At 51.3% G+C, this 18298-nt stretch overlaps 1 protein-coding gene across 1 annotated transcript in view; it reads left to right on the top strand.

Annotated features, from left to right (window-relative positions):
- Window positions 1-18298, top strand: part of LOC139373137 (pericentrin-like) — a 46961-nt gene that overhangs the window by 10114 nt on the left and 18549 nt on the right. Inside the window, exons 4-27 of the mRNA XM_071113274.1 lie at window positions 3835-3984; window positions 4144-4934; window positions 5063-5437; window positions 5517-6000; window positions 6187-6570; window positions 6661-6975; window positions 7067-7210; window positions 8941-9196; window positions 9305-9595; window positions 9696-9775; window positions 9880-9979; window positions 10091-10217; window positions 10371-10490; window positions 10601-10784; window positions 12175-12286; window positions 12422-12462; window positions 12556-12690; window positions 16136-16391; window positions 16491-16641; window positions 16848-17301; window positions 17395-17559; window positions 17679-17750; window positions 17847-17951; window positions 18117-18269. Of these exons, the coding sequence (XP_070969375.1) occupies window positions 3835-3984; window positions 4144-4934; window positions 5063-5437; window positions 5517-6000; window positions 6187-6570; window positions 6661-6975; window positions 7067-7210; window positions 8941-9196; window positions 9305-9595; window positions 9696-9775; window positions 9880-9979; window positions 10091-10217; window positions 10371-10490; window positions 10601-10784; window positions 12175-12286; window positions 12422-12462; window positions 12556-12690; window positions 16136-16391; window positions 16491-16641; window positions 16848-17301; window positions 17395-17559; window positions 17679-17750; window positions 17847-17951; window positions 18117-18269 (5445 nt within the window). The remainder of the gene's footprint in view (window positions 1-3834; window positions 3985-4143; window positions 4935-5062; window positions 5438-5516; window positions 6001-6186; window positions 6571-6660; window positions 6976-7066; window positions 7211-8940; window positions 9197-9304; window positions 9596-9695; window positions 9776-9879; window positions 9980-10090; window positions 10218-10370; window positions 10491-10600; window positions 10785-12174; window positions 12287-12421; window positions 12463-12555; window positions 12691-16135; window positions 16392-16490; window positions 16642-16847; window positions 17302-17394; window positions 17560-17678; window positions 17751-17846; window positions 17952-18116; window positions 18270-18298) is intronic.

Genomic DNA, 18298 nt, shown 5'->3' with positions numbered 1-18298 from the left:
TCTCTCCCCTCGCTCGCTCGCTCTCTCCCCTCGCTCGCTCGCTCTCTCTCCGCTCGCTCTCTCTCTCTCCGCTCGCTCTCTCTCTCCGCTCGCTCTCTCTCTCCGCTCGCTCTCTCTCTCCGCTCGCTCTCTCTCTCCGCTCGCTCTCTCTCTCTCTCTCTCTCCGCTCGCTCTCTCTCTCTCTCTCCGCTCGCTCTCTCTCTCTCTCTCCGCTCGCTCTCTCTCTCTCTCTCCGCTCGCTCTCTCTCTCTCTCTCCGCTCGCTCTCTCTCTCCGCTCGCTCTCTCTCTCTCTCCGCTCGCTCTCTCTCTCTCCGCTCGCTCTCTCTCTCTCCGCTCGCTCTCTCTCTCTCCGCTCGCTCTCTCTCTCTCCGCTCGCTCTCTCTCTCTCCGCTCGCTCGCTCGCTCTCTCTCTCTCTCTCTCTCTCTCTCCGCTCGCTCTCTCTCTCTCTCTCTCTCCCCTCGCTCGCTCTCTCTCTCTCCCCTCGCTCGCTCGCTCTCTCTCTCCGCTCGCTCGCTCGCTCGCTCTCTCTCTCCGCTCGCTCGCTCGCTCGCTCTCTCTCTCCCCTCGCTCGCTCGCTCTCTCTCTCCCCTCGCTCGCTCTCTCTCCCCTCGCTCGCTCGCTCTCTCTCCCCTCGCTCGCTCGCTCTCTCTCCGCTCGCTCGCTCGCTATCTCTCTCCCCTCGCTCGCTCGCTCTCTCTCTCCCCTCGCTCGCTCGCTCTCTCTCTCCCCTCGCTCGCTCGCTCTCTCTCTCTCCCCTCGCTCGCTCTCTCTCTCTCCCCTCGCTCGCTCTCTCTCTCTCCCCTCGCTCGCTCTCTCTCTCTCCCCTCGCTCGCTCTCTCTCTCTCCCCTCGCTCGCTCTCTCTCTCCCCTCGCTCGCTCTCTCTCTCCCCTCGCTCGCTCTCTCTCTCCCCTCGCTCGCTCTCTCTCTCCCTCCCCTCGCTCGCTCGCTCTCTCCCTCCCCTCGCTCGCTCGCTCTCTCTCTCCCCTCGCTCGCTCGCTCTCTCTCTCCCCTCGCTCGCTCTCTCTCTCTCCCCTCGCTCGCTCTCTCTCTCTCTCCCCTCGCTCGCTCTCTCTCTCTCTCCCCTCTCTCGCTCTCTCTCTCTCCCCTCGCTCGCTCTCTCTCTCTCTCCTCGCTCGCTCTCTCTCTCTCTCCCCTCGCTCGCTCTCTCTCTCTCTCCCCTCGCTCGCTCTCTCTCTCTCTCCCCCTCGCTCGCTCTCTCTCTCTCTCCCTTCGCTCGCTCTCTCTCTCCCCTCGCTCGCTCTCTCTCTCCCCTCGCTCGCTCTGTCTCTCCCCTCGCTCGCTCTCTCTCCCCTCGCTCGCTCTCTCTCCCCTCGCTCGCTCTCTCTCTCCCCTCGCTCGCTCTCTCTCTCCCCTCGCTCGCTCTCTCTCTCCCCTCGCTCGCTCTCTCTCTCCCCTCGCTCGCTCTCTCTCTCCCCTCGCTCGCTCGCTCTCTCCCCTCGCTCGCTCGCTCTCTCTCTCCCCTCGCTCGCTCGCTCTCTCTCTCCCCTCGCTCGCTCGCTCTCTCTCTCCCCTCGCTCGCTCGCTCTCTCTCTCCCCTCGCTCGCTCGCTCTCTCTCTCCCCTCGCTCGCTCGCTCTCTCTCTCCCCTCGCTCGCTCTCTCCCCTCGCTCGCTCTCTCTCTCCCCTCGCTCGCTCTCTCCCCTCGCTCGCTCTCTCTCTCCCCTCGCTCGCTCTCTCTCTCCCCCGCTCGCTCTCTCTCTCCCCTCGCTCGCTCTCTCTCTCCCCTCGCTCGCTCTCTCTCTCCCCTCGCTCGCTCTCTCTCTCCCCTCGCTCGCTCTCTCTCTCCCCTCGCTCGCTCTCTCTCCCCCCTCGCTCGCTCGCTCTCTCTCCCCCCTCGCTCGCTCGCTTGCTCTCTCTCTCCGCTCGCTCGCTCGCTCTCTCTCTCCCCTCGCTCGCTCGCTCTCTCTCTCCCCTCGCTCGCTCTCTCTCTCCCCTCGCTCGCTCGCTCTCTCCCCTCGCTCGCTCGCTCTCTCTCTCCCCTCGCTCGCTCTCTCTCTCCCCTCGCTCGCTCTCTCTCTCCCCTCGCTCGCTCTCTCTCTCCCCTCGCTCGCTCTCTCTCTCCCCTCGCTCGCTCTCTCTCTCCCCTCGCTCGCTCTCTCTCTCTCCCCTCGCTCGCTCTCTCTCTCCCCTCGCTCGCTCTCTCTCTCCCCTCGCTCGCTCTCTCTCTCCCCTCGCTCGCTCTCTCTCTCCCCTCGCTCGCTCGCTCTCTCTCTCCCCTCGCTCGCTCGCTCTCTCTCTCCCCTCGCTCGCTCGCTCTCTCTCTCCCCTCGCTCGCTCGCTCTCTCTCTCCCCTCGCTCGCTCGCTCTCTCTCTCCCCTCGCTCGCTCGCTCTCTCTCCCCCCTCGCTCGCTCGCTCTCTCTCCCCCCTCGCTCGCTCGCTCTCTCTCCCCCTCGCTCGCTCGCTCTCTCTCTCCGCTCGCTTGCTCTCTCTCTCCGCTCGCTCGCTCGCTCTCTCTCTCCCCTCGCTCGCTCGCTCTCTCTCTCCCCTATCTCGCTCGCTCTCTCTCCCCTCGCTCGCTCGCTCTCTCTCTCCCCTCGCTCGCTCGCTCTCTCTCTCCCCTCGCTCGCTCGCTCTCTCTCTCCCCTCGCTCGCTCGCTCTCTCTCCCCTCGCTCGCTCGCTCTCTCTCCCCTCGCTCGCTCGCTCTCTCTCTCCCCTCGCTCGCTCGCTCTCTCTCTCCCCTCGCTCGCTCGCTCGCTCTCTCTCCCCTCGCTCGCTCGCTCTCTCTCCCCTCGCTCGCTCGCTCTCTCTCCCCTCGCTCGCTCGCTCTCTCTCCCCTCGCTCGCTCGCTCTCTCTCCCCTCGCTCGCTCGCTCTCTCTCCCCTCGCTCGCTCGCTCTCTCTCCCCTCGCTCGCTCGCTCTCTCTCCCCTCGCTCGCTCGCTCGCTCTCTCTCCCCTCGCTCGCTCGCTCTCTCTCCCCTCGCTCGCTCGCTCTCTCTCCCCTCGCTCGCTCGCTCTCTCTCCCCTCGCTCGCTCGCTCTCTCCCCTCGCTCGCTTGCTCTCTCCGCTCGCTCGCTCTCTCTCTCTCCCCTCGCTCGCTCGCTCTCTCTCTCCCCTCGCTCGCTCGCTCTCTCTCTCTCCCCTCGCTCGCTCGCTCTCTCCCCTCGCTCGCTCGCTCTCTCTCTCCCCTCGCTCGCTCTCTCTCTCTCCCCTCGCTCGCTCTCTCTCTCCCCTCGCTCGCTCGCTCGCTCTCTCCCCTCGCTCGCTCGCTCGCTCTCTCCCCTCGCTCGCTCTCTCCCCTCGCTCGCTCGCTCTCTCTCTCCGCTCGCTCGCTCTCTCTCTCCGCTCGCTCGCTCTCTCTCCGCTCGCTCGCTCTCTCTCCGCTCGCTCGCTCTCTCTCCGCTCGCTCTCTCTTTCCGCTCGCTCGCTCTCTCTCCGCTCGCTCGCTCTCTCTCCGCTCGCTCGCTCTCTCTCCGCTCGCTCGCTCGCTCGCTCGCTCTCTCTCTCTCTCTCTCCCCTCTCTCTCTCTCTCTCTCTCCCCTCGCTCGCTCTCTCTCTCTCCCCTCGCTCGCTCTCTCTCTCTCCCCTCGCTCGCTCTCTCTCTCTCCCCTCGCTCGCTCGCTCGCTCTCTCCCCTCGCCCGCTCGCTCGCTCTCTCTCCCCTCGCCCGCTCGCTCGCTCTCCCCCTCTGCTCTCTCTCAATCTCTGCCTGTTCCTCTCACTCTGTTATATTTTGCATTCCCCTTGCAATCATATATGTGGCATTTAGCAGACACTTTTAATCCAAAGTGAACAGAATAAAATGTAATAAAGTAAGGTGTTTTACGTCTGTGTGCGCGTCCGTGTCTGACTCTATAGTCTCTCTCTCTGCAGCAGTTACAGGCCGCAGTAGAGAAGCGTAATGAGATCATCAGCAGACTGAGCTGTAACCTGCAGGAGGCGCTGGAGAGCAGAGACAAGGAACAGCAGGAGGCCTTCTCCCTCACTGGACAGATACAGGCTCTGAAGATGCAGCTACAGCAGGTTCACGCTCACACACACACACACACACTTCAAAAAAATGTTAAACAAGTACAGTACACATGATTGTGATTGACAACATTTTAAACGTTTTATTTTATTTTACTGCTATTAATGAAATAGTGAATGTAAGTTCTCCGATGTCCCTGTTGTCTTTTCCAGACCTCTCAGTTCTTTAGCTCCAGGACCCAGTGGGGCTCAGCGCTCTCCCTAGCCCAGCGGCAGGCCTCCCGGCCTGACCACAGCTCCCACGACCTTCCCTCACTCCCCAACCACCTGGAGGTCCCAGTAACAGAACCAGGGAACCAAATACGCACACTCCGAATGGAACATGAACAGACTGGAGCTGGGTGTGAGAGCCCAGAACAATGTATTGATCCTGAGATGGATGTACTGATACACACATTGAGGAAAGAGCTGCTAGAGGAGAGGGAGAAAAACCAGCTCATGCTTTCCCAACTAGAAGAGGAGAGGACAGGGAGGGAGGAGGAGAGGAGAGAGATCCACCAGTACAAGGAGGAGAAGGGGGTGTTGAATAGGGAATTGCAGGAGCTAAGGAGGAGACTGGAGGAGGAGAGGGAGAGAAGGAACGAGAGGGAGGATGAGCGAGAGATCGGGGAAAGACGGGAAGAGGAGAAGAGGAGACTTGGAGAGGAGGTGCAGAGAGTCCGACAGGTGTTGGGGGAGAGAGGGAGAACGAGAGAGGAGTTGGGGTTCAAGGCTTCTAAAGACAAACTGAACCAGGCCAAGGCTAGTGTGGAGGAGGAGGAGGGGGAGGAGAGAGAGGAGTACCTTCTAGACCTGTCCCTCCCCACTGATGGCACCCCGCTGTTGGAGCGCTACCTCCCCTCGGCCCTCCCCTCACACACACACTTGTCCTGGGCCAATGAAACTCTGGAGGAGTGCAGCTTTCTGGAAGGGCACAGCCTGCTGGACAACTCTGGCAACTACAGGTCAGAGGGAAATTACTGTATGTGTGATTTTTGCCCTTATGGTGGATTTTTTCCCCCCATACAAATCACATCTCCTAATCTCTCTCCTTTCAGTCCTCTCATCCCTCTCTGCCTCCATCCCACCACAGGTTTGAGCTGGACAGTGACATCATCAGCGGTGGTGACCAATCCCAGCTGTCCTTTTCGCAGGAAGAACAGACTCACTTTTCTGTCCCACAATCCACTGCACAGTCCCACCACCCCGACCCTGAGAACGAAACCTTGCCCTCTTTCGCCTCCCAGTGGCAGAACGACCCCCTCTCTGTCTCACGAGACGCCAGCGAGACCTCTGAGAGGCTCAGTGAGACGTCGGAGAGTCAGGAGGTCTCAGACCTGGGCAAGGAGCTGCTCATCCAGCAGTGTGGAGACCTCAGGGAGGAGGTGGCTCTAAGGGAGAGGGAGAAGGAGGTGGTGATGGAGGAGTTGAGGAGGAGCGCTGAGGATCTGGAGGAGGCCAGGGCCAGGTGAGTGTGTTATAACGTGTGCCTGTCTTCCATATCTTTGTGTTGGAGAACTTACAGCTCATGTTCATGGTGTGTGTAGGTGGGCCCAGGTCTCTGAGGAGCTGCAGGAGGTGCACTGGGAGCTTGAGGAGGAGCGAGAGAAGAGGAGGAGAGCTGAGGAGGAGGTCAGCCTGAAAACACACGAGGAGGACAATCTGAAGAACAGACTCTGCACCTTAATGGAGGAGAGAGAGAAAGAGATGGAGAGACTCAACTCCTCTCCTCTCCTAGAGAAGGAGGGAGGTACCCTCCTCCCCAGCCAGGAACGAGTGATGGAACAGCTAAAAGCGGAGAAATCTCTCCTCCTCGATCGTCTAAAACAGAAGGAGGAGCTGCTCTCCTCTGTCCGGTTGGAGATAGCAAGCAACAAGGAGAAAGATGAGGTGGAGGAGGAGAAGAGTGTCCTCTCCAGGTTGAAGCAGCAGGAGCAGCTGGTCTCCTCTCTGCAGGAGGTGAAATGGGCAGGAGACTCTGTCTCCTCTGAAGTTCATGCTCTGTTTGGAATACGGCTACAGTCACTACAGGTAGCTAGGAGCTTTCTTCCTACTCCCTCACTACTTCTCCCTCTTTTCACTTTTTCCTCTCTTCTTCCCTCTCACTCTTGTTTCTCCTCATCTTCCACTAGCTAATCCCGGTGTTCTTCTCTCCCTCTAATGGATTTGTTTAGTTCTAATTGGGTCCAAGCTAATAACCCCGCCTCTCCTCTCCAGACCCATCGTGACCAGCTTCTAGCCCTGCTGGAAGAAACTAAAACCAGGCACAAAACCACCACTGCCCTCCTCAGTCAGAAAACCCTGGAGCTCGACACCGCTCAGAAAGAGATGGACAGAGTCCAGAAGGAGGCGGAGACAGCGAGGCAGGAGGCGGAGGAGAGGGAGAGGAGGACAGAGCAGACGGAGAGGGAGAAAACAGAGGTAGAGTCTGAGTTGCTGTGTCTGAGACAGAATCTGTGGAACCTGGAGGAGCTGCAGGCCCAGGGAGTGAGGGAGAGGGAGGAGGGCAGAAGGAGAGAGGAGGAGATGGACAGAACCACACAGAGGATGGAGAAGGTGATGGAGGAGTTCCAGAGACAGCTCCGAGACAAGGAGGAAGAGGTGAGGAGGAGGAGGATGATGATTAGACTATGATATGTATTTGGACCTGTTCAGGAAGTACTGAACAGACATATGAATTCTCTTTTTCAGGTGGCGGAGGAGAGGGAGAAGTGGGAGGAGGAGAGGCAGGAGAAGGACGAGGAGGTGCAGGGGGTGAGATGCCTGCTGGAGGAGCAGCGGAGGGAGAGGGAGCAGGAGGTAAAAGCTCTCCTGGAGCAGCAGATGCGGTCTGTGGAGGAGGCCACAGAGAGACTGAGAAGATCTCACAGTGAGGACGTGCAGGAGCTGCAGGAGAAACACCAGGAGGAGGTGTCTGAGCTGAGCGGCCGTCTGGAGAGAGAGCTGTGTGAGCAGAGACACAGTCTGGAGGAGGAGCAGAAGAAACAGATCAGCCTTATCAAACAGGTACACACACACTACAACAACAACAACAACCTATTCACATACCTGTGTTCTGCTAGTCATCCACCCTCTATCTCTTGTTTTCTGTCTCCAGGTGAACGAGAGAGAACACCAGAGGATGCTGTTGGAGATGATGTCACAGCAGAGGGAGGAGCTTAGCCGTTTGAAGGCAGAGCTATCAGGGGACCAGAGGGAGAGCATGGAGACAGCCCACCAAGCAGAGCTACTGCAGATACAGGTACACACACACACACACACACACAACCACCCATACCAGGTTTTCCGTTAGCCGATAATAGCCGGCCAGTTGTCCCAAAAAATATTAAATAATTCATTGATGGAAATACCAGTCTATTTAGTGAAATTCAATTAGCGCGTATATTTTCGTTGGTCGTTATGTTTATCACAAGCACAGCATACAGATACAGAACCTAATATGAGTGGAAAATCTGTCAGCGGCGAGAGCTGCTGCTACAGGTCCTCAAACAGCTCATTCCTTCCTGCTGGAGTGAAACATGCTTTTATAAGCCCAATCATCGCGTGTTAAATGTTTTGATGGCCACGATTTAAAGACTTACTATTTTTATTCCTCAATTGGTCACTGTAGCTCGCTTCCCATTCGCCATTCAAGTACAACAGTAGGCAGGCTTCAATCTGTCACACTCCACTTTACAATGAGCTGGAGGCAGTTTGCATTTGGAGAAAATATTGTTAATAGTTTGAAACCTGAACGTTTTACTTCATATTATGAGGCATGTCTTGCATTGCTTCAAAGTAGAATCCGACCATAGAAATGTGGAGGCCATTATTTTACGAAGACTTCCATTGAAACCAGTAGACTATTTCTCTCATGTTCTATTGGTTCTCAAATCAACTTTATTTCATTGTCCAGTAGCCAAAGGCACAATCCTAGTCATATTAGCAACTCATTCATGCTAGTTCCTGCATCTTTAGATCTCCCCTCTTTCTATATTTTGAACAGATTTTTTTCATCTGTCACATGCAACTGTTTGCATTTGCGGTGTGCCTTTAACAGCTGTGTTTTCCTGTTAATTGCATTATGGAACAAACATGCGTAGCCTACTGCTTTGGTGTGTTGCTGCACTAATCATCTGAGTAAATAATAGTTTATTCAAAAGTTACGCTAAATGTTCAGATCTGTTGCATTGGCCTCATTGCCTTTTTTAAATTTTTTATTTTTATATCTCTTAGCCTACTGGTTGTATGAATTTGGGATCTATCATCCCACAACTGTCCCAGAGTCTGTTTGGAATAGTTTATCTCTTTCTCCCACAGAACGACTAGCTGACCAATAGATTATCTTAACTATTATGGTCTAGATTGACATACGCTAGTGATTTTGCCGTTCGTTACTCGTCTTGTTGGCTGAGGAAAAGTAATTGTGGCAGGTAATCTATCATCTCCAAAGTGCTCATTGGTTTTTGGTAAGGATGCGTGTCTGTCGTTGCATCATCAAGTTGCGTGTTCTGTTAAAGCTGCAATATGTCACTTTTTGGGAGACCCGACCAAATTATCATAGAAATGGGTGTTAGAGATCTGTCGTTGTCATTGAAAGCAAGTCTAAGAAGTGGTAGAGCTGTTTTATGTGTGGTATTTCTATGCTTCCCATTAAGATAGTTCACAGTGGTTTAGATGGTACAATGATTCTCTACACTTAACTTGCTTTGTTACATAAACTGAAATTAAGCAAAATATTTGAATTTTAGCAACCAGGAAATGGCAGAGCGATCTTTAAAATGAATAACCATAATCTAAATGTGTTTTCTGTCATTCTGAGCACTGTGGGTGTACGCCTTAATTAGGTTGCGCACCCAATACGTATGGGTCAAGTACATTTCTCATGTGTCCGTTAAATTTAAAATGCTTCCTTCAAATGTCCGGCTTCACATTTTCCTAATGGAAACCCTACCCCCTACCTACCTCTCTCTCTTATCTATCGCACTATAGAGCCAACAGGCCCTGGAGCTGGAGGCGCTGCGTCTGAGCCTGACCAACCACCAAACGACCCAGCTAGAGCTCTCCCAGACCAACCTGCAGCGGGAGCGGGAGGCCTCTCTAAGCGAGCTCCAGGCTTCCCTCAGGGAGAAGTGGGCCCAGGAGAGGGCCGTGCTGCAGGCCAGACAGCAGTTTGAGGTGGAGAGGCTGAGAGCTGAGAGTGAGGAGAGGATCCAGCGAGAGCAGCAGGAGTATCACAGGAACATGGGTGAGGATGATGGTTGTAGAATAGGGCCTTCTCACTCAGATGCTCCAATGCATAGCTCTGTTTAGCAAATGGACCTTCATCTGACCTGATTGAAGTGTGTGTGTGTAGATGCTCTGAGGCAGGAGTGTGAGAGTCGTGTCTCCCAGGAGAGAGCGTCCATGGAGGAGCGGCAGGCTGCAGAAATAGTGGCTTTGAGATCCCGGTGGCAGCAGGAGTCAGAGAAGGCCCAGTCAGAGCTCCAGACACAGTTGTCAGAGGCTCGGGTATCACTCTCCTCTACCCAGGCAGCCTTCACCCAGACTGGGGCAGATCTGTCCGAGGCCCGGGCTAGCCTGGAGGAGCTCCAGAGGCTGGAGGGGGAGCTGAGCCAGGCCTGGACCGACAGGGACGCTGCTGCCCGTGAGTCGACTAATAAGTGTTATTGATTTTGTCCATATGTTGTAAGCATGTTGTAAACACGTGGTAAGGATGTTATGAATGTGTTACTGCTACTCTCCAGGTGCAGTGGAGGATCTGGTGTCCAGACATCAAGTGGTGCTGCAGGAGAGAGAGGAGCAAACACAACAGCTACAGCAGGAGGTGAACACACACACTTCTGTTTCTGAGATTTGCTTTATGATTTGGATGGTGCCTTTCCTAAACATCTCTCTGTCCGTCCGTCCCCCCCCCCCCCCCCCCTTTAGGTGTGTCGTCTGCATGGGGAGCAAGTGACTCTGAGACAGACTTGTGACCAGGAGGTCGCTCAGCTAGACAACATGAGGACCAACCGCCAGGAACTGGGAGGTGAGTAGACACACACACACACTCTGGACCTATGCTAGAACATAATTGGTTTGATTGGTCAGCCACCAGAATTTCAGATACCTTCTCATTTTCCTTCGCCTCGCTCTCCAGAGTTGAAGGAGCAGCTGCTAGCTCGTTCGTCGCGGGTGGATGACATCGAGCGTCTGCAGGCGGAGTTTAACGAGCAGAGGCGGGAGATCAATGAGCAGAACGAGGTCGAGCTGGAGAACCTGAGGAGGTACACGCGCACACACACACCTATGCAGCTGAATGTGATCTACACACACCTATACAGATAGGTACATGCACAGGGTATACAAGTGAACACACACCAATGTAAACCCATGCAAGTGAACACACACTTACAGCCAATTAATGTGTACCCGGTCAGGTACTTTGAGCAGCGTCTGCGAGTAGCAGAGGAGAGCTACCGGGAGGAGATAGCCCTGCTGCAGCTGAGACTGGTGGAGGGAGCCTTGGAGGACTCTGTACTCAAGACCCAGGATGCTAGGTATGCTAGTAGGCCTCGATCGGCTAATCTGCCCACCAGCCGCCAATTGCACACAATCTATAAGCCTGGGCCAGTGGTGGGCCATGTTACTGACCGCTGTCGTTGTGTAGTTTCCTGTCTGAAGGGAGAGGGGAGGAGGAGAGGAACGATGTTCTGGCTGAGATCACACTGAAACTGGAGAAACACCAGGAGGCGTTTGACCAGCTGCGTGTCCAGTTGGAGGAGAGACACACTAAGGAACTGTCTAACCTACAGTCCTCTCTGGCCCTGTCCTACAGAGAGGAGCTGCTACAGGTACACACACACACACCAGGGTTTTACTGTTAACCGGTAATAGCCAGCTTTTGCCCCCCCCCCTTCCAAAAAGAATGAAAAGACAATATATAAAATTGGCCTTGCCAATAAATAAATCCCATAGGCCAAAATGCCAGTATTCATTGATTGAAACATCTGTCGATGTCGTGCGAGAGCTGCTGCTACAGATCATCAAACAGCTCGTTTATTGCTGCTGGAGTGAAACGCGCAATGATTGTGTTTATAAAAGCGCAACAGTTCTTAATGCAGTTTTGATGGCCACGATTTAATAATAGTTTGTTATTTCTCATCTGGTAGGTGAAGCACGCTTCCCATTCACCATTTCAAGTGCCTAGGCAACTAGGCAGGATTCAGTGCGTCACACACCACTTTGAGATGTGCTGGAGGCAGTATGCATTTTGAAAACATACTTAATTCTTTGAAACTACATATTATTAGGCATGTCTTACCTTGCTTCAAATTAGCATAGGCAAAATCCAACCAAATGTGCAGGCAATTATTTTATAAAGACTTCCATATGCTTTTGAAACCAGAAGCCTATTTCTCTTACGTTGGTTTTCAAATCAACTTTCATTGTCCAGTAGCCAAAGGCACAATCCTAGTCATATTAGCAACTCATGGTAGTTGTTGCATCTTTAGATCTCCCCTCGTTCTACGTTTCTAACAGGTATTTTCATCTCTTGAAATCGCTGGCATGTGCGGTGCCCTTTTGACAAGTGTTTTCCGCTAACTGTATACATGTGAATGTTCATTCCATAAGCCTACTGCCTCGTGCGCATTGCTGCTCTTAGAATGTAAAGAAATAATAGTTGATCAACAGTTTAAGCTGAATGTTCTGATCTGTCGCATGAGCCTCGTTTCTTTCGACCGTTTTTTGGGGTGTATCCTAGGCCTTACTGGTTGTATGAATTTGGGATTTATCAACCCACAACTGTCCCAGAGTCTGTTTGGGGTTGGCTATTTCTTTCTCAAAGTGAAATAGTAAATTGACGTAGGCTTGTGATTTTGCTGTTCGTTACTTCTCTCGTTGGCTGAAGAAAAATACATGTGGACAGTGATTCTCACATCTTCAAATTGCGCATCGGAATTCGTTAAGGACACAAGCCATAGACTCGAGGATGCAAAATGGGACTTCTGGAATTCAGAGCACTGTGGGTGGGACGCCCTAATCAGGTTACGCACCCAATGCACATTGGTCCGGCAAATGTAATAAATGTCCGGTAAATTTAAAATGCTGCCGGTCAAATGTCCGGCGCCACATTTTCCGAGCGTAAACACAGAGCGAGCGCGCACACACACACACACACAGGAGCAGTCTCCCCTATGATCAGGCCTAGTCTTTCCCCTCACTCTTTCCTTTTCTCTCTAGGTGCGTTTGGACCTGACTGATCGTTACTATGGAGACCTGCAGGAGCTGAAGACTCGCCATGCCCTCGAGATGGAACAACTCCGTGCTAAACTGTCAGACAGCCATGTCAGAGGTATACGGGGACACACACACACACACACACACACACACACACACACACACACACACACACAAGCAATTGGAATATTCTTCAAAAGGTTTTCTCTTTCCCTCAATTGATCCTTTCCCTCTAATCTCTTCCACACAGAGCTGACGAGGGTGTGTCTGGAGGCTGCCAGACAGGTGGAGGTATGAATGATGATAGTGAATGAATTAGATTCTGTGAGTCGAAGTTCTGTTAAGTTTCCAGTGGGAGTAGGTTTGCTAATGTGATGTGAACAGGTGGAGGTGGAGCATAGGATGTGGTGTCACTCTGAGGAGCTGCAGACCAGAACGACCATGATCCAGAGCCTGGAGACACAACTGGCTGCCGTGGCAGACACACACAACATGGAGCTACGCTCACGCACTATGAAGGTACACACACACACACACACACACTGGAGAAACACACTCACAGCAAATACATACAGTTGAAGTCGCAAGTTTACATACACCTTAGCCAAATACATTTAAACTCAGTTTTTCACAATTCCTGACATTTAATCCTAGAAAAAATTGCCTGTCTTAGGTCAGTTAGGATCACCACTTTATTTTAAGAATGTGAAATGTCAGAATAATAGTCGAGAATTATTTATTTCAGCTTTTATTTCTTTCATCATGTTCCCAGTGGGTAAGAAGTTTACATATACTCAATTAGTATTTGGTAGCGTTGCCTTTAAATTGTTTAACTTGGGTCAAACGTTTTGGGAAGCCTTCCACAAGCTTCCCACAATAAGTTGGGTGAATTTTGGCCCATTCCTCCTGACAGAGCTGGTTTGTAGTCCTTGCTCGCACATGCTTTTTCAGTTCTGCCCACACATTTTCTACAGGATTGAGGTCAGGGCTTTGTGAGGGCCACTCCAATACCTTGACTTTGTTGTCCTTAAGCCATTTTGCCACAACTTTGGAAGTATGCTTGGGGTCATTGTCCATTTGGAAGACCCATTTACGACCAAGCTTTCACTTCCTGACTGATATCTTGAGATGTTGCTTCAATATATCTACATAATTTCCCTGCCTCATGATACCATCTATTTTGTGAAGTGCACCAGTCCCTCCTGCAGCAAAGCACCCCCACAACATGATGCTGCCACCCCAGTGCTTCACGGTTGGGATGGTGTTCTTCGGCTTGCAAGCATCCCCCTTCTTCCTCCAAACATAACAATGGTCATTATGGCCAAACAGTTCTATATTTGTTTCATCAGACCAGAGGACATTTCTCCAAAAAGTATGATCTTTGTCCTCATGTGCAGTTGCAAACCGTAGTCTGGCTTTTTTATGGCAGTTTTGGAGCAGTGGCTTCTTCCTTGCTGAGCGGCCTTTCAGGTTATGTCGATATAGGACTCGTTTTACTGTGGATATAGATACTTTTGTACCGGTTCCCTCCAGCATCTTCACGAGGCCCTTTGCTATTGTTCTGGGATTGATTTGCATGTTACGCACCAAAGTACGTTCATCTCTAGGAGATAGAACGCGTCTCCTTCCTGAGTGGTATGATGACTGCATCTTCCCATTGTGTTTATACAATGCGTACTATCGTTTGTAGAGATGAACGTGGTACCGTCAGGTGTTTGGAAATTGCTCCCTAGGATGAACCAGACTTGTGGAGGTCTACAATTGTTTTTCTGAGGTCTTGGCCGATTTCTTTAGATTTTCCTATGCTTTCAAGCAGAGGCACTGAGTTTGAAGGTAGGCCTTGAAATATATCCACAGGTACACCTCCAGTTGACTCAAATGATGTCAATTATCATATCAGAAACTTCTAAAGCCATGACTTCATTTTCTGGAATTGTCCATGCTGTTTAAAGGCACAGTCAACTTAGTGTATGTAAACTTCTGACCCACTGGAGTTGTGATACAGCGAAATCATCTGTCTGTAAACAATTGTTATCATGCGTACAGTAGATGTCCTACCCGATTTGCCCAAACTATAGTTTGTTTACAAGAAATTTGTAGAGTGGTTGAAAAACAAGTTTTAATGACTCCATCATAAGTCTATAGTGCCTTGCGAAAGTATTCGGCCCCCTTGAACTATGCAACCTTTTGCCACATTTCAGGCTTCAAACATAAAGATATAAAACTGTATTTTTTTGTGACGAATCAACAACAAGTGGGACACAATCATGAAGTGGAACGACATTTATTGGATATTTCAAACTTTTTTAACAAATCAAAAACTGAAAAATTGGGCGTGCAAATTATTCAGCCCCTTTACTTTCAGTGCAGCAAACTCTCCCCAGAAGTTCAGTGAGGATCTCTGAATGATCCAATGTTGACCTAAAATGACTAATGATGATAAGTACAATCCACCTGTGTGTAATCAAGTCTCCGTATAAATGCACCTGCATTGTGATAGTCTCAGAGGTCCGTTAAAAGCGCAGAGAGCATCATGAAGAACAAGGAACACACCAGGCAGGTCCGAGATACTGTTGTGAAGAAGTTTAAAGCCGGATTTGGATACAAAAAGATTTCCCAAGCTTTAAACATCCCAAGGAGCACTGTGCAAGTGATAATATTGAAATGGAAGGAGTATCAGACCACTGCAAATCTACCAAGACCTGGCCGTCCCTCTAAACTTTCAGCTCATACAAGGAGAAGACTGATCAGAGATGCAGCCAAGAGGCCCATGATCACTCTGGATGAACTGCAGAGATCTACAGCTGAGGTGGGAGACTCTGTCCATAGGACAACAATCAGTTGTATATTGCACAAATCTGGCCTTTATGGAAGAGTGGCAAGAAGAAAGCCATTTCTTAAAGATATCCATAAAAAGTGTTGTTTAAAGTTTGCCACAAGCCACCTGGGAGACACACCAAACATGTGGAAGAAGGTGCTCTGGTCAGATGAAACCAAAATGGACCTTTTAGGCAACAATGCAAAACGTTATGTTTGGCGTAAAAGCAACACAGCTCATCACCCTGAACACACCATCCCCACTGTCAAACATGGTGGTGGCAGCATCATGGTTTGGGCCTGCTTTTCTTCAGCAGGGACAGGGAAGATGGTTAAAATTGATGGGAAGATGGATGGAGCCAAATACAGGACCATTCTGGAAGAAAACCTGATGGAGTCTGCAAAAGACCTGAGACTGGGACCGAGATTTGTCTTCCAACAAGACAATGATCCAAAACATAAAGCAAAATCTACAATGGAATGGTTCAAAAATAAACATATCCAGGTGTTAGAATGGCCAAGTCAAAGTCCAGACCTGAATCCAATCGAGAATCTGTGGAAAGAACTGAAAACTGCTGTTCACAAATGCTCTCCATCCAACCTCACTGAGCTCGAGCTGTTTTGCAAGGAGGAATGGGAAAACATTTCAGTCTCTCGATGTGCAAAACTGATAGAGACATACCCCAAGCGACTTACAGCTGTAATCGCAGCAAAAGGTGGCGCTACAAAGTATTAACTTAAGGGGGCTGAATAATTTTGCACGCCCAATTTTTCAGTTTTTGATTTGTTACAAAAGTTTGAAATATCCAATAAATGTCGTTCCACTTCATGATTGTGTCCCACTTGTTGTTGATTCTTCACAAAAAAATACAGTTTTATATCTTTATGTTTGAAGCCTGAAATGTGGCAAAAGGTCGCAAAGTTCAAGGGGGCCGAATACTTTCGCAAGGCACTGTATGTAAACTTCTGACTTCAACTGTATAAACATTATTCTGTGACAGCGTAATGAGTGTTGCCACATGTTGACCCAGAATGACCGTGTTTTGACCCTGAATGACTATGTTGACCTGGATGTTTTGACCCTGAATGACTATGTTGACCTGGATGTTTTGACCCTGAATGACTATGTTGACCTGAATGTTTTTAGCTGAAGCAGAGCTTTGCTGAGGAGCTGGGTGTGAAACTAGCAGAGGAACGTGTGATGGAGGAGATGACCCTGAGGAGAGCGGAGGAGGTGCAGAGGCTCAGACAGGAGCTTCAGGAGGAGGGGGAGGCACGGGTCTCTGCCCTGAGAGAGGAGCTGGAGAGAGGAATGGCAGCGGAAAGGAAAGCTCTGGAGAAAAGGATTGAGGAGGCGAGAGCAGCGCTCAGGAGTCTACAAGCCTCACTGGACAACAACCAGAGTAAGTACATGAAAAGGTTTTGTGTAGTTCAACAACTCCCTTATTCTCCTGTCTCTTCTGTATGGTCTTTGCCCTTTGTCTCACATGTCTCTACCCCAGACCCCCAGGCGGTGGCAGTGAGACAGAGACTAGAGTCCCAGTACGAAGCTGAGCTGGCCAGGGCCAAGTCCACCGTGGCTGATGAGGTCAAGGAGCTGACTGCTCTGCTTCAGGGGCAGGGAGACCAGAGGCTGCACCAAGCCCAGGACAGGTGAGACCTGGCTGGGGTAAAACACCCAGAGAGACTAGGGGGGTCTGGAGGTTAATACAGTGTGTTTCATATAATACCAGAGATTCTCACGAGCTAGTGAAAGTTTGCCCCATTGTAAACGAATGCATTCACAGAGACAGTTAACACTCTGTATCTGTCCTTTCATCTTGAAATGAATCTGGCTGACCTGTTCTGCATGTGTGTAGGTTCCAGGAGGAGAGGGAGGAGTTGGAGCAGCGTCTGGCCCAGCAGGGTGAGGTTTCTCTGGGGGAGCTGAGCAAGGAACACATGGCCGCCATCAAACTCCTGAAAACCACGCTACTGACCAACCACACGAAGGACATGGACACACTACGAACCAATCACAAAGTGGAACTGGAGTCCTTGTTGGCCAATCACAAGGCTGAGCTCAAAGCAATGGCAACGGAGATTGCAACAAAACACAAGGAGGAGCTTGTTGTCTTGGAAACCAGCCTTGAATCAAAACGCAAGGCAGAGCTTGATCGCCTGGAGGCAGTCCTACAGGAAACCAATGAGGCTCAGCTAGAGGCACAGGAGGCAGAGTTAGAACACCGGCATCAGGAAGAGAGGGAAGAGCTGGAGAAGAGGATGCTGGGTAATATGGACACACTGGAGACCACGTACCTGAGGGAGATCCAGGTGAGAACATGCGCACACACACACAGTTTTAAATCTTGTATATCTGTATTCTACATTTCACATCTATTTTATCTTAATGTTCCCTTATCTCAGACTCTACGCTATCAGAAGTCACAGCTTGAGGCGGAGCATATGCGGGAAGTGGAGTGTGATGGGTTGGAGCAGCAGTCTGTCAGGGAGGAGCTGAGGAAGAAGCTGGCTCAGCTTCACATGGAGAAGTTTAGCGCCATGGCAACAGAGCTCAGCCACACCCACCAGGTGAGACAACAGTGGTCATTTGATGTCAAGGAAAGATGCAAATTCACCACAGTAAAAAAAGAATGTTCTTGTGTATTCATTAGACAATTCTGTTTTCTCTTTATTGCTGTCTCTCTCAGAATGAGTTGACAATCCAGAGAGAGGCCTTAGAAGCTGAACACCACACGGCTCTGGAGGCCCTCAGGAAAAAGGTACTCATCCCTCCATCTCTTGGCTGGTCTATCCATTAGTCTGAGCATCTGTCCATCCATTCAGGTGTGCTTTGATCTGGTCGTGTCTGTCCCAAGGTCTTGGAGTTGGCGCAACAGCACTGCACCGCCTTAGAGGAGCTCACACGCACCTACACCTCAGAGACACAGCAACTCAACACACAGCACCAGCAGCAGCTTCAGGTCTGACACACTTACACACAATTCCAGAACATCCCATTCCCCTTCTCAGTAGTCTTAATGCTGACTGTGTCTCTAATGGCATATAAAAGCAAAGGGATTACTCTCTCATTGTGCGTTCACACACTGTATTAGACGAGGGGTCATTGTGTATGTGTGTGTGTGTAGGAGCTAAAGAGTGCGTCTGTGAGAGAGCTACAGGCGTGTCGCCGGGAGCTGGAGGAGTCGTTGTCACGGCAACGGCTACACTTCCTGGAAGAGGTTGAGCTTCTGAAGGCCCAAGCAGAGGAGAGACGTCAGCACAAGATCAGCCAACTGAAGGTGAGAGGAGGAGAGATGGAGAGGGGGAG

The sequence above is a fragment of the Oncorhynchus clarkii genome, chromosome 18 (genome assembly GCF_045791955.1).
Source record: "Oncorhynchus clarkii lewisi isolate Uvic-CL-2024 chromosome 18, UVic_Ocla_1.0, whole genome shotgun sequence".
NCBI classification, from domain to species: Eukaryota; Metazoa; Chordata; class Actinopteri; order Salmoniformes; family Salmonidae; genus Oncorhynchus; species Oncorhynchus clarkii.
Note: the sequence above shows the minus strand (reverse complement) of the source record. Positions and strands in the feature narration are given on the sequence as shown.